Consider the following 15,505-nt stretch of genomic DNA (forward strand, 5'->3'; position numbering starts at 1 on the left):
GCTTATGTGATTCCACTATTTTATATACAAATAAGCACATTTGTGTTATCGATGTTTAAATACCTGAGTGTTTAGCATTATATATACGGGCAAAAAAATAATAATCACGTGGGCGAATTGTCTATAGCTTTATAATTTTAATAATCATAATTTCTATAGAAATAAAATTTTGACATAAATTTTCTATAGAAATAAAATTTTGACAAAAATTTTCTATGGAAATAAAATTTTGACAAAATTTTCTATAGAAATAAAATTTTGACAAAATTTTCTATAGAACTAAAATTTTGACAGATTTTTCTATAGAAATAAAATCTTGACAGAATTTTTTATAGAAATAAAATTTTGACAAAATTTTCTATAGAAATAAAATTTTGACAAAATTTTCTTTAGAGCTAAAATTTTGACAAAATTTTCTTTAGAACTAAAATTTTGACAAAATTTTCTATAGACCTCAAATTGTGGCAAAATTTTCTGTAGAACTAAAATGTTCTATAGAAATAAAATTGTGACATTTTCTTTAGAACTAAAATTTTGACAAAATTTTCTTTAGAACTAAAATTGTGACAAATTTTCTATAGGACTAAAATTTTAACACAATTTTCTATTGCAAAAAAATTTTGACAAAAATTTTCTAAAGAAATAAAATGTTAACAATATTTGCTATAGAAATAAAATTTTGACAACAATTTTCTATAGGAAACAAATTTTAACAATATTTGCTATAGAAATAAAATGTTGACAAAATTTTCTATAATAGTAAAATTTTTACAAATTTTCTATAGAAATAAAATTTCTACAAAATCTTTTATAAGAATAAAATTTTCACAATATTTGCTATAGAAATAAAATGTTGACAAAATTGTCCATAGAAATAAAATGTTGACAAAATTTTTTAGAGAAATAAAATTTTGACAAAATTTTCTATAGAACTAAAATTTTCTAAAGAACTAAAATTTTGACAAAATTGTCCATAGAAATAAAATGTTGACAAAATTTTTTAGAGAAATAAAATTTTGAAAAAATTTTCTATAGACCTAAAATTTTCTGTAGAACTAAAATTTTGCCAAAATTTTCTGTAGAACTAAACTGTTGACAAAACTTTCTATAGAACTAAAATGTTGACAACATTTTCTTTATATAGAAAATTTTTTCAAAATTTTATTTCTATAGAAAAGTTTGCCGAAATTTTCGAAAGATCTAAAATTTTGACAAAATTTTCTATAAAACTTAAATTTAAAAAAAAATCTATAAAACTTTAATTAGAAAAAAATTGAATTATTCCCTGACCACATACGGGTTTAGAGTATAAAAACAACCCCTTTCATAGTCCACTTATGTGCAGGGTGTAACAAATTCTACCCATACCAAAGACAAGCCAAATCAGCAAACAGCTGTTGGTTTGAAAGCACATTCCAATAAAGCTATATGCTTGACAACCAACGAATTTCATTGCTAGTCTCCATTTAAATCTCTTACATTAAGGTTGCCGGCACGGTCATTACCAATTGAATTGAATTGAAAATCGTTCGTTAAATCAAACAATAATGGATCCGATGAAAGTGGAAATTAAAGAAATAGAAAGCCTCTTCAAATTAGATCCATATTTAAAACCTTTCGAAAGGGAAATACGTCGCAGGTATATATATAAGTTCAAAATAAAAAACAAAAACTTTCCATCCAATACTCGGTGGTAATGATGTTCTCACAGGACAAGGAAACATATATTGCTAATGCCTCATTTGTGATTGAATGTTTCGAACAAACCGAAGAAGATATTTTGAAATACCACATTGAAAATCCACAGCAATTTCCATTTCCACAAATTGTGTAATATTTAAACATTAGGACATATCTTTTATGTGGCAATGTCATGTGAAGGTTAAAGAAATTTAACAAAATTATTATGGATAGAGTCAATATCTTCACTCTCCCTTTAGGGGGGCTTGGCAAACAAAAAAAAAAACTTACAATAAATCAAAATACAAAGATCAATTGACCAGACATTAATTAATAAAAGAAAAATAAAACAAAATCCCTTAAATTTTCTTCCATCTCTCAATCACTTTTCTATTATGAACTAATCTTCTACACACTAAAAACAAAAAAACCGGCAATTTCTCTTATCAAGGTCGAGTGCATGTTTCGTCGATTAAATTTAGTTTCGTGTCCCATGGACTGTTTTGTTCTCACATATCGAACATTTACATTTAGAAGCCAAATTGGCGTATGGCATGTTGGTTCCCCAAACACCCAAAGATTGCATTGAAGTTAAAGAAGATATCATCATCGGCTAATTTTCCTTTGCATGGCTATTCCAATGTTTATGTTTTGTGTTCGTTTCTTCTTATCTCTTCCAATGGAAAGTTGTTTATAAACAAGTGAGAATGTGAGATGCCGGCATTATTTTTATTCTCTCAATTTCAAGCAAACGATAAAAACGGAATAATATCCAACCACCATTGATATACCCTACATGGAGCATGAAGCCGACCCAATTAAATTGGCGGCCGCTGATACTCAATTTTTGACATGGGAGGAAGCCCCTTGACTGCTAAGCCGATAAAAATTTGTTGTTGTTGTAACCATTTTTTTATGTTACCATCTATTTCGCGATTCGCTGTTGGTACATGAATTTGTATCCAAATCGAGTAACTCTGGGATGGGATACGTTCAACTTAATTTGGTTGTGATGCAATTAGGTTGGGCTGGGCATGCGAAAAGTGATACGTGTCATGTGGCCATTGATTACAGGTGGGGAACACGGCAACTGATCACGGTTGCCACAGTTGGTAGAATTCTACCAAAAGTGGTAGATTTTTTACTGTTTGGTAGATTTTGCAAAATATTCCTCTTCAACTAAGAGGTACTTCACAAATTTTCTATAGAAATAAAGCATTTTCTATAGAAATAAAATTTTGACAAAATTTCCTATAGAAATAAAATGTTGACAAAATTTTCTATAGAAAAAAAATTTTGACAAAATTTCTATAGAAATAAAATTTTGACAAAATTTTCTATAGAAATATAATTTTGACAAAATTTTCTATAGAAATAAAATGTTGACAAAATTTTCTATAGAAATAAAATTTTGACAAAATTTTCTATAGAAATTAAATGTTGACAAAATTTTCTATAGAAATAAAATTTTGACAAAATATTCTATAGAAACAAAATTTTGACAAAGTTTTCTATAGAAATGAAATTTTGGACAAAATTTTCTGTCGAAAAAATTTTCTAACCCTACCCTATTTTCAGGGAGCAATTCCACAGTTTCGCTATTTTAAAATTATTTTATATTGTAGTACTGGATCATAAAATGAATTATTGGGGTAAGAAACTAATCTCTATTTCTTTATATTTCAGACATGGTGTCTTTCGTGATTGGTATGGAAAGATTGAGAAATTAGAAGGTGGTATGGAAACATTCAGCCAGGGTTACAAATACTATGGTATACATTTTCTACCGGATAATTCAGTTGTTGCCCGAGAATGGGCTCCTGGAGCTAAAGATGTTTATCTCACCGGTGACTTTAGTAAGTTTTTGTATTATTATCAGCAATAAGCAAACAAAACTAACATCCACCCCTTATATTTAAAGATAATTGGCAATGGGAGGCAACACCATATAAGAAATTAGATTTTGGCAAATGGGAGTTACATTTACCCGCCAATCCAGATGGTTCAGCACCCATTAAACACTTGAGTGAAATTAAAGTTATTATACGTAATCAGGCTGGACAACTTCTCGATCGTTTATCACCGTGGGCTGTGTATGTGAAGCAACCACCCAAAGAAGCAAATCAAGGTGTTAACTTCAAACAGTATGTATGGAATCCCCCACAAAATGAACGTTATCAATTCCAACATCCTAAAGCGAAGAGGCCAAAATCAATGCGTATATATGAATGTCATGTGGGCATTGCCTCACAAGAGCCTTGTGTGGGTTCCTATGATAATTTTGCCAACAATATTATACCTCGGATTAAGAAACAAGGCTATAATGCCATACAGGTGATGGCTGTAATGGAGCATGCCTATTATGCAAGTTTTGGATATCAGGTAACAAGTTTCTTTGCCGCTTCAAGTCGTTATGGTACCCCGGAACAATTGAAACGTATGATCGATGTGGCCCATTCCCATGGCCTGTACGTTTTGCTCGATGTTGTCCATTCACATGCCAGTAAAAATGTTCAAGATGGTTTAAATCAATTTGATGGAACCAATGCTTGTTTCTTTCATGACGGGAGTCGTGGTGAGCACAGTTTATGGGATAGTCGTCTATTTAATTATATGGAATATGAAGTTTTACGATTCCTTTTGTCCAATTTGAGATGGTGGCATGATGAATACAATTTCGATGGATATAGGTGAGTTTTTCATAGAGTGTGCTTATGGTATGGTTGTGCTTAATTTCTATGCAATTGCAGATTTGATGGTGTCACATCAATGATATATCATTCACGCGGTATTGGCGAAGGTTTCAGTGGAGATTATAATGAATATTTTGGATTAAATGTGGATACGGATGCCTTAAATTACTTGGCCCTGGCAAACTATATGCTACACAATCTTAATAATGAATGTGTAACCATTGCAGAGGTATTTCTATAATAATTGTGCCAATATCAATGGTTTTTACTCTAAGTCTGAAAGTCTGTTTTCGACGTTCACAAAATTCGAAGTCGACTTTCCATTGCCATAAAACATTCAAAAATCAGTCAGTACGTACTTAAAATACGGAAACCACGGTTGCCACAATTGGTAGAATTCTACCAAAATGTTTGATAAAATTTTTTTATAGAAAACAATTTCGATAAAATATTCTATAGAAATAAAATGTTGACAAATATTCTATAAAAATAAAATTTTGAAAAAATTTTCAATAGAAATAAAACTTTGACAGAATTTTCTATAGAAATAAAATTTTGACAAAATTTTCTATAGAAATAAAATTTTGACAAAATTTTCTATAGAAATAAAATTTTGACAAAATTTTCTATAGAAATAAAATTTTGACAAAATTTTCTATAGGAATAAAATTTTGACAAAATTTTCTATAGAACTAAAATTTTGACAAAATTTTCTATAGAAATAAAGTTTTGACAAAATTTTCTATAGAAATAAAATTTTGACAAAATTTTCCGTAGAAATAAAATTTTGACAAAATTTTCTCTAGAAATAAAATTTTGACAAAATTTTCTATAGGAATAAAATTTTGACAAAATTTTCTATAGAAACAAATTTTGATAAAATTGTCTATAGAAATAAAATTTTGACAAAATTTTCTATAGAAATAAAATTTTGACAAAATTTTCTTTAGAAATAAAATTTTGACAAAATTTTCTTTGGAAATAAAATTTTGACAAAATTTTCTATAAAAATAAAATTTTGATAAAATTTTCCGTAGAAATAAAATTTTGACAAAATTTTCTATAGAAATAAAATTTTGACTAAATTTTCTCTAGAAATAAAATGTTGGCAAAATTTCCTATAGAAATAAAATGTTGACAAATTTTTCCATAGAAATAAAATTTTGACAAAATTTTCCGTAGAAATAAAATTTTGACAAAATTTTCTATAGAATTTTCTATAGAAATAAAATTTTGACAAAATTTTCTATAGAAATAAATTTTGATAAAATTTTCTATAGAAATAAAATGTTGACAAAATTTTCTATAGAAATAAAATTTTGACAAAATTTTCTAGAGAACTAAAATTTTGACAAAATTTTCTATTGAAACAAATTTTGATAAAATTTTCTATAAAAATAAAATTTTGACAAAATTTTCTATAGGAATAAAATTTTGACAAAATTTTCTATAGAAACAAATTTTGATAAAATATTCTATAGAAATAAAATTTTGACAAAATTTTCTATAGAAATAAATTTTTTTACAAAATTTTGTCAAAATTTTATTTCTATAGAAAAATTTGTCAACATTTTATTTCTATAGGAAATTTTGCCAACATTTTATTTCTAGAGAAAATTTTGTCAAAATTTTATCTCTACGGAAAATTTTATTTCTATAGAAAAATTTGCCAAAATTTTATTTCTACGGAAAATTTTCTATAGAATTTTCTATAGAAATAAAATTTTGATAAAATTTTCTATAGGAATAAAATTTTGACAAAATTTCCTATAGAAGCAAATTTTGATAAAATTTTCTATAGAAATAAAATTTTGACAAAATTTTCTATAGGAATAAAATTTTGACAAAATTTTCTATAGAAATAAATTTTGATAAAATTTTCTATAGAAATAAAATTTTGACAACATTTTCTATAGAAATAAAATTTTGACAAAATTTTCTATAGAAATAAATTTTTTTTACAAAATTTTCTATAGAAATAAAATGTTGACAAAATTTTCTATAGAAATAACATTTTGACAAAATTTTCCGTAGAAATAAAATTTTGACAAAATTTTCTATAGAAATAAAATTTTGACAAAATTTTCTATAGAAATAAAATGTTGACAAAATTTTCTATACAAATAAAATTGCCACATTTTTTGTTTGGTAGTTTTTGGTAAATTTTTTTCAAAATGTTGGTATATTATTTTTGGCTTGAGTGGCAACTGCGCCTTTCGCCTTTTTCAAAAACTTTTGATAATTCGACGTACTTAGAAATCGATTTTCCTTCTTTTTATGTTTTGTTAAAAATTGTTATATCGGGAGTAGTTTAGCCCATTCCTAAGATATTTAAAACTTAGAAAATCAGGAAAAATCAATTTGACAATTTGAATATCACAGATAATCAACTTCGAACTTTATACGTCGAAAAGAGACTTTTCAGTCTTCATTTAAAAACTCAATTATAAATTATATATGTTTATTCTTATAGGATGTTTCTGGAATGCCAACACTTTGCCGTCCCATTGCTGAAGGTGGTATTGGTTTTGACTACCGTTTAGGTATGGCCATACCCGATAAATGGATTGAATTGCTAAAGGAATTTCAAGATGATCAATGGAAAATGGGAGATATTGTCCATACCCTGACAAATCGCCGATGGAAAGAAAATACCGTTGCCTATGCTGAATCTCATGATCAAGCTTTGGTGGGTGATAAAACAATCGCCTTTTGGCTAATGGATAAAGAAATGTACACACACATGTCCACACTCTCCGAACCTAGTCTGATTATTGACCGTGGTCTGGCCTTGCATAAAATGATACGTCTAATTACACATGCCTTAGGCGGAGAGGCCTATCTTAACTTTATGGGCAATGAATTTGGTCATCCCGAATGGTTGGATTTTCCACGTATTGGCAATAATGATTCATATCATTATGCTCGACGACAATGGAATTTGGTGGATGATAAAATGTTAAAATATAAATTTCTCAATGAGTTTGATCGTGCCATGAATGAATTGGAAGAACGTTTCGGTTGGTTACATAGTGATTCAGGCTATGTAAGCTGGAAGCATGAAGGTGACAAGATTATAGCCTTCGAGAGAGCCGGTTTGGTATTCGTATTCAATTTTCATCCAACGCAAAGTTTTACGGGATATCGTGTGGGCACTAATTGGGCTGGTACCTATAAAATTTGTCTTTCCTCAGATGATGAACAATTTGGAGGCTTCAATCGCCTGGATAAGAATTGCAAACATGTTACTAGAGCTGAACACTATGGTGGAAGGGAGAATTTCTTTGAAGTCTATACACCAGCACGTACTGCTGTTGTGTATGAACATATTAGTGATTAAGGTCATTATCAATAGAATTCCATTGGAAGTGATATAAATAATTGTATCTGATTTTCTGTTTTCTTTACATATACTTGCATGTATATGTAACAATGAAAATATACTCTCTAAATATATATTTTTTATAAAATGTTAAAAATTTTTGTAGAATAAATTTACTTTTGATAAGAAAAATACAAAAACTGGAAACTAAAGTGATGAATTATTTTCTGAGCAAATATGGACAAGTAAAGGTAATAGCTACTTCTGCATTTGCAAATATCAATACATTGGGTAAGAATCCGTGTTTTTTTTCTCAAAAAGAAAGTTGTACGACTCATACGATTCACAAAAATTGCTAGCATTTTTTTTGCTAAAACAGCAAATAATCTGCTATTTTGGAAAAGCAGACATACTGCTGAAAAATCAGTAGTTTGCTGAAATTTTCTGCTGATTCGAAATAATAAATTCTCTCCGGACTATTTAATAATAGAAATACTGTTACAATAAGCCCAAAACAGTTGAATGGTACAAATTGGACCTTTAAAAAACTTCAAACATTAAAAAACAATTAATAGTTTTTGTTTATGCAATAGCAGTTGTAATCAAGTCGGCCTTTTTATATGACCTACACGGAGAGATTGTTATTTACATATTAGTTAAAATATATATATATATATATATATATATATATATATATATATATATATATATATATATATATATATATATATATATATATATATATATATATATATATATATATATATATATATATATATATATATATATATATATATATATATATATATATATATATATATATATGTATATATGTATATATATATATATATTTTAACGGACCATGAGATTTTATTGCACTAAACCTCAATGAAAATGTGACCAGCAGAAATATACGTCCTGGACCATAAAATCTCACGTGTCACAGTCTTCGATAGTCACATATATTGCTGGTCTACCAAAGCCTGATGTGTTTTGTTTTTAATCGGTTCAGATTTATATACAGCTCCCATATATTGATGAATTCTTGATGTTTGGTAGATTTGCAAAATATTCTTCTCCAAAAATTTTCTATAGAAATAAAATTTCTATAAAATCTGTACAAACAAAATTTTGACAGAATTTTCTATAAAAACAAAATTTGGACTGAATTTTCTATAAAAACAAAATTTTTTGACAAAATTTTCCACAGAAATAAAATTTTGTCAAAAAAATTTCTATAGAAATAAAATTTTGAAAAAAATTTATACAGAAATAAAAATTTGGCAAATTTTCTATAGAAACAAAATTTTCTATAGAAATACAATTTTGACAAAATTTTCTATAGAAATAAAATTTTGACAAAGTTTTCTGTAAAAACAAAATTTTGACAGAATTTTTTATAAAAACAAAATTTTGACAAAATTTTTTATAGAAATAAAATTTTGACAAAATTTTCTATAAAAATAAAATTTTGACAAAATTTTCTATAGAAATAAAATTTTGACAAATTTTTCTATAGAAATAAAATTTTGTCAAAATTTTCTATAGAAATAAATTTTGGCAAAATTTTCTATAGAACATTTTGACAAAATTTTCTATAGAAATAAAATTTTGACAAAATTTTCTATAGAAATAAAATTTTGACAAAATTTTCTATAGAAATAAAATTTTGTCAACATTTTCTATAGAAATAAAATTTTGGCAAAATTTTCTATAGAAATAAAATTTTGACAAAATTTTTTATATAAAAAAAAAGTTTGACAAAATTTTCTATAGGAATAAAATTTTGACAAAATTTTGTATAGAAATAATATTTTGACAAAATTTTCTATAGAAATAAAATGTTGACAAAATTTTCTATAGAAATAAAATTTTGACAAAATATTCTATAGAAATAAAATTTTGACAAAATTTTCTATAGAAATAAAATTTTGACAAAATTTTCTATAGAAATAAAATTTTGACAAAATTTTCTATAGAAATAAAATTTTGACAAAATCTTCTATAGAAATAAAATTTTGACAAAATCTTCTATAGAAATAAAATTTTTACAAAATTTTCTATAGAAATAACATTTTGGAAAAATTTTCGATAGAAATACAATTTTGAAAAAATTTTCTATAGAAATAAAATTTTGTCAAAATTTTCTATAGAAATAAAACTTTCTATAGAAGATTTTTATGTTTGGTAGTTTTTTGGTAGAATTTTCTACAAATTTTGTTAGATTATTGTTGGCTCGAGTGGCAATCGTGGTTCTACCCCATCTTCATGGCACTGGGGAATAATCAAAAAGGGATGAAAACTCCAATGAATGTGAATAAACTATATCGAAAATATGCTCAAAGTAGTCGTTCGATATTGGATATTGGTTCAGATATATGTAACTATATTTTTGTATTACCTGCATTACTTCTCCTTTATCTACAAAAGGTCTTCGCAACACCTCTGATTATCTATTTATTATTGAGACCAAAATTTGATATCCAATACTGAACTACAAATAAGAATAAAACAAGAAAATAATTACAAAATATATTGAGTTTTATTGAGCAGAAAATAGAAAAATACATTTTATATAATTTATAAAAAGTATATTTATAAAAAATCCCTGCAATTTCGTTTTTAAAACTATGTAGTTGTGATGGGTGTGTAGATTAAGCCAAAGATATAAAATTTTGTTACACTATTATGTTGATGAGGCCAAAAGATATCTATTGCTGAGTTGTGGTATATAATAAAAATAAGTAGAAATGAAAAGAAAAACGTTTACAGACTATGTCGTTGAAACAAAAATAAATATAACTTAGCGAATTCAATTATTTTGCTTTACGGCATGTCTTTAAATAGATGTCGATTTTAAACGGCACTTGTGATTGAATTAACTGTTTTTTTGTTTATATATATTTAACAATATTAAATATTTTTCGTTATAAAACATATTGTTGATATACTTTTACAAAGTATCTCAATTATGTTTCATTTTTCCTGTGTTTTTTCTATTTAAAATTCTTTTCTATTTTAACAATGTGAGTGTATATAAATATAAAAAAATCCCTGGCTATTGCATATTTGGTCTATTGTAGGTTTATGGTGGTTTATGTTTGGGTTTATGGGTCATAAGTGTAGGGCAGGATTAAAGGATGGTGGATAGGGGGTTTATATGTGTGTGTAAATATGTAAAAAAGATCACAATTTTATTAAAATCTAGTTAACAAAAAATTGTACTATTGCAGTGTATGGAGGATAAAATGTTGTGAGTTGTGGGTATTTGTATGTAATTGTCAGAGGTGTGTGTGTGCGTGTGAGTTTGTGTAGGGGGAGGAGGTTGATTGTGTAATATGAGTTTGTTATGGTTTTGTATTCAGAATACAGCAGTTAATTCAAAACAAGATTATATTGTTTTGTTATTTATGTCTATATAAAGTTGTTTTTTGGTAATATTTAATATAATATAATAGGGTTTTATATGTTGAAGACAAGGGCATTAAAAAAATAATTAAAAAAGAAAAGTAAATATTAAAAAAAAAATAAGGAAATACCAAATTTTAAATAATTTTGAAAGGATATTCGATTTTGAGATTTCATGATTAAATCAAATCATTTATCAATAATTAATATCGACAGATTCAATTACGATTTTAATTGACCTCAGTGAAGGACGTTATATTTTCGCAATTGAAGGAGTATCTAAAATGTTCAATACATTCATATTTTTCTTTTTCATAACTTGTAGAAGTTCTTTTTTTATAAACAATTTTGAAAATCTGCCCTTTCCTTTGTATTTTTGAATCTTCAACACAATTTCCTTATTTTTTAGTTTAAGGATATATAAACAACATGATATGAATAACTCTAAACAATTACAAAAGTAGTTCCTTTCGTTTCTAACATTAAAAAAAAAGAGGAGAAAGAAAACATGCTAACTTATTATCTACAAACTATAGAGCTAAAAAAGAGGTAGGTGTGTGTGGTGGAAATTTTGATTTGTAAAAAATGGATAAATTTTGTAAACCGGTCTATTGCATAAAATTGCAGGTTATCTGTTATGGAAGGCCATGACAATGATGCTGACCTTGGCCGAATAGAAGGACAACAAAAAATTCGGTCATTGTCAACACCATTGCTATGACCGCAAACAAAAAATAACATTAAAACTACTAAACAGCAACGATGATAGTAGTAATAGTAGTCGTAGTACCAACAATGCCACAAAAATGGCAATGCTATGCTACAAAATCCAAGGGACGATTGAAACCTCCCTTACGATTCATATACTGGCGATACTTGCGTTTGAGGATTACATGTACTTCTCCGACATCATTTCCATCGACTTTGCGATTTTTTGTTGTGTCGAACGTACAGAAACCCATGGTTTTAAGCATTTCAATTTCTTCGGCCGATTTGCCCTCTAAATCAGCTTCACTGATTTTGGGGCGTTCGGTTCGTGTATTACCACCACGGCGGCGTGATGATGTTGATGCTGAGCTGGAACCACCGCGACCATATGAACGAGATCTGTAGAAGAGATTATGTAAATAACAATGAATGGTATTGAGAATGGTTCTCATTGATTATTATGAATATTATTAGGACTACTATACTATACTGATGGTAATTTACAGAAATATATAGTATTTAAATTTATTTAAATTTTTTGAAATCCCACTAACACAAAAAAAGTAAAAATAATTTTGTATATTAAGGAAATTTACCGAGTTGTAGGCAAGATAGAAAGTGGTCTTATTGAGCAAAATTAATGAATTCTAAGATAATCCATTCCATATTGAAAATCAAAATTGGTATTTGAAGTCTATTCAAAAGACTCTATATTACAAACTCATACTGCTAAATTAATATAAAATTTTGGCGAGTGAAAATTTGATTATTGTTTATTATTTAATGTATTTAATTTAAAACCCTGTTTATATATACGAAGTCACATATCTACAAAATAAACCTGTTGTATATGTTAAAATTTAGAATTTTTTTTAAATTAATTCATTATATGGCATTAGAAAGAAATCATTCAACTTTGTTGTATAAAAAATTCAACTTTATTTATTTTTAACTTAAAATTTCATTACAACAGAAATTTTGGTCATACATTTATCATAATGGTTATATGTAGAACATAAACTAATTAAAAAAATCCCAAATTAAGGTAAGGATATTAACGACACAATCCATTTAAGACATATCCTCAATTAGAGCAGCACGCAATTTCGTTGTTACTGTTGAAGGTTGGGCTTGATTTAGTTTGAAGACACTTTCAATAACGGAAATCTCTGTGGCTGTTGTACTCATGCCCACAAACGATATCCAATCGTTGACTACCATACCAGCAGCTAAAACTTCACTACCACGGTTGACTGTACCGGCTACTAGTGGAACTTGCAGGAGCGATGAGAGTTCGTCTTGATCTTGAATGCTTGTTTTAGGATGGACCATACCACCTTGATTACTTAAAACTGTGTATGATCCCACTAAGGTATTTTCAGCTATGGTTTGACGGAATACCTCGACATTCAATACATCTCCGATAATTTCTTCTGTTTCTTTGTCCAAATCTGGATGTACCAAAGCCACATAATCATTACAGGCAATGACATTGCCCAAGGCTGATAAACGTTCTTCAACACGCTGGATTTTTACAGTATCTGGCAAGCTGTTGCGCAAATGTTGCAATTCAACATCTGTTGTGGAGTTGGGCACCAACAGTCCATTGCGATTACCAACGGTTAGCCGGCCAATAATGCGACATCCACCAATACTGGCATGAATAACTGGTATAGTTTCCGCCAATTCACCTTCATAGATACTGTAGAATGTTTCCGAGCCACCTATGGCTACCAAGCAATAAGAATTTGTTAATTTGCTGAAGACACCAATGTCATCATTGTTTTCGAACTGCACACGCATAGCCATATTTATATTATTCCAAGATTAATTCAATACTCGTCTGTCCGTATGCTCTTAAGTGAAATTTCCAATTGGTATAAGATGAATGGAAACCGAAATTTATATTAGTTTTCTGATCAAATTTGTATTTCACTTCACGTGGTAATTGCCGAGACCGCAGAAATTAATAACAACACTGAAATAATGACACACAGAAGAGCGTCGAGAGAGAAAGCACTCACAATTCTCAATTGATGAAATTATAATTTCACAACACATGTCGTTCACCAACACTGTTTTCTGGCACAGAGTTGTAGTCCGTAAACCGCTTTATATTAAATACGAATTGCCCTTTTGCATACCGTTAAAGCATACGAACTAATAAAATTGTTTGTATTGCAAAATACAATTAATATTAAAGGAAAACAGTATACTTATCATTGTGTCGTTTTGGTTTCAATACACTACACTTTGTATTATTCACCTCGATCGTCGTCTGCCACGCCCACGGCTCCTACTACGGCTACGATCACGTTCTCTATTGTCACCCCTCTCCCTTTCACGGTGATGTGGTGATCTTCGTCTTAAATTACGTCCTGAACTACTGGTGGATGCTACAATCTCTACATCGCTGTCAGCACCAGTGCCACCACGTTCTCGTTCTCTTGATCGACGTTCCCTTCTTTTTTTACGTTCTGAACGTTCTTTCTCACGACGTCTGTGTGAAGGGGAGGGACTCCGACCCATTTTTTTCTTGTTTATATAGGGGGGTTGGTTGGTTCTATTGTTGTTGTTGGTGTTGCCACAGCCAGGCACCGCTATCGCCGCCGTAAACGTTTGCTTGCTTTTGTTTATGCTTGTTCTGCTTCTTTTGTTTTGTTCTTCTTCGTCTTCTTATATAGGTACACTTCTGCCAAGAGATGCAATTTGCATTGATTGGGAACATAATGCATTTAACTATGTTTCGAACAATTTTAATTAAATACATTAAAATTTAAACCTACCTTTGTTCTAATGCGTGTCCGGCAGTAGTTTTATGACACCGGCATTAAACTTTTAACTAAAAAAAGGACTTAAAACTAATAAAAAATCCCACAACGTCCACGCTCGTTCGCCGCCTATAAAATAATGATCCAGCTGTTTTGCAGTGTTGCCCATTTGGAGAAAATTAACAAACTTAGCATACAACCATGTTATTCAAGGGACGTACACACTTGGTATTTGCTTTAAATCCTGCTCCATCCCTACGTTCACATTATTCTCGAAATCTCCATTTTTAAAACTTGATTGAAATCACGCTTTTGTATAGAGGCGATTTTGGAACTTAGAAAAAGGGGCATAATGTGAACGTAGTATAAATACGACAAAAGGATATTATCTTGATAAAATAGTGTCAGTTCTATAAATACATTTTTATTCTCAAAATGTTAACAAATTTAAACGACCGGGTTTAAAAATTTTGTATATTTGAGCTGAAATTTGTCATGTACAGAATATTGTTTAAGTTTTGGCTTTAAGTACTGTTAACAATCTTAATTCATTCGAAAGAAAAAACGTGACTATATGAATACTGGCTTGTATGTACTCCTAACTTTTATTTATCAAAAAATGTGCAAAACAATGCCATTATTAGGCCTGGTTTCTTTTAATATTGGATGCAACATTTGCATGTGCCATTCAGAACATCGTTGCACTGGTGTTCCATCCAGAACATAGGATATATTGGAGACTCTCTCTAGCTCCCATAAATATTTAATCCATTACTAAAACCGCTTTTATATTTATAGTAAAACAAGCAATAGCAATTTTTTTAACTGAAAATAAGTGAAAAAGGGGCATAATGTGAACGTAGTATAAATACGACAAAAGGATATTATCTTGATAAAATAGTGTCAGTTCTATAAATACATTT

The 15,505-nt window shown here is 28.5% G+C and overlaps 3 protein-coding genes across 3 annotated transcripts; 1 reads left to right on the forward strand and 2 right to left on the reverse strand.

Moving 5' to 3' along the window:
• Window positions 1-1,460: 1,460 nt before the first annotated feature.
• AGBE (1,4-alpha-glucan-branching enzyme) lies at window positions 1,461-7,907 on the forward strand. Its single transcript, XM_075311065.1, has 5 exons — window positions 1,461-1,639; window positions 3,367-3,536; window positions 3,602-4,370; window positions 4,431-4,602; window positions 6,847-7,907. Exons 1-5 carry the CDS (start codon window positions 1,548-1,550, stop codon window positions 7,711-7,713), a joined length of 2,070 nt encoding a protein of 689 aa, XP_075167180.1. The 5' UTR covers window positions 1,461-1,547; the 3' UTR covers window positions 7,714-7,907.
• Window positions 7,908-10,218: 2,311 nt separating this feature from the next.
• On the reverse strand, window positions 10,219-14,722 carry ytr (U4/U6.U5 small nuclear ribonucleoprotein 27 kDa protein yantar). The gene is made up of 3 exons (XM_075309363.1): window positions 14,598-14,722; window positions 14,078-14,503; window positions 10,219-12,210 (listed from the first exon to the last, which is right to left on the reverse strand). The coding sequence occupies exons 2-3, from the start codon at window positions 14,338-14,340 to the stop codon at window positions 11,919-11,921; spliced, it is 555 nt and encodes a 184-aa protein (XP_075165478.1). The 5' UTR covers window positions 14,341-14,503; window positions 14,598-14,722; the 3' UTR covers window positions 10,219-11,918.
• On the reverse strand, window positions 12,727-13,813 carry eIF6 (eukaryotic translation initiation factor 6). Its single transcript, XM_075309362.1, has one exon. It carries the CDS (start codon window positions 13,618-13,620, stop codon window positions 12,883-12,885), a length of 738 nt encoding a protein of 245 aa, XP_075165477.1. The 5' UTR covers window positions 13,621-13,813; the 3' UTR covers window positions 12,727-12,882.
• Window positions 14,723-15,505: the final 783 nt, after the last annotated feature.

The sequence above is a fragment of the Haematobia irritans genome, chromosome 5, assembly GCF_050003625.1.
Source record: "Haematobia irritans isolate KBUSLIRL chromosome 5, ASM5000362v1, whole genome shotgun sequence".
In the NCBI taxonomy this organism is placed as follows: domain Eukaryota; kingdom Metazoa; phylum Arthropoda; class Insecta; order Diptera; family Muscidae; genus Haematobia; species Haematobia irritans.

Bases quoted from the DNA above. Each gene is read 5' to 3' on its own strand.
- AGBE (XM_075311065.1), top strand. From the start codon at position 1,548: ATGGATCCGATGAAAGTGGAAATTAAAGAAATAGAAAGCCTCTTCAAA. The intron at 1,640-3,366 runs GTATATATATAA...TTTATATTTCAG, and splicing joins GAAAGGGAAATACGTCGCAG to ACATGGTGTCTTTCGTGATT. The intron at 4,603-6,846 runs GTATTTCTATAA...TTATTCTTATAG, and splicing joins AATGTGTAACCATTGCAGAG to GATGTTTCTGGAATGCCAAC.
- eIF6 (XM_075309362.1), bottom strand. From the start codon at position 13,620: ATGGCTATGCGTGTGCAGTTCGAAAACAATGATGACATTGGTGTCTTC.
- ytr (XM_075309363.1), bottom strand. From the start codon at position 14,340: ATGGGTCGGAGTCCCTCCCCTTCACACAGACGTCGTGAGAAAGAACGT. The intron at 12,211-14,077 runs GTGAATAATACA...TCTCTTCTACAG, and splicing joins CGTGGCAGACGACGATCGAG to ATCTCGTTCATATGGTCGCG.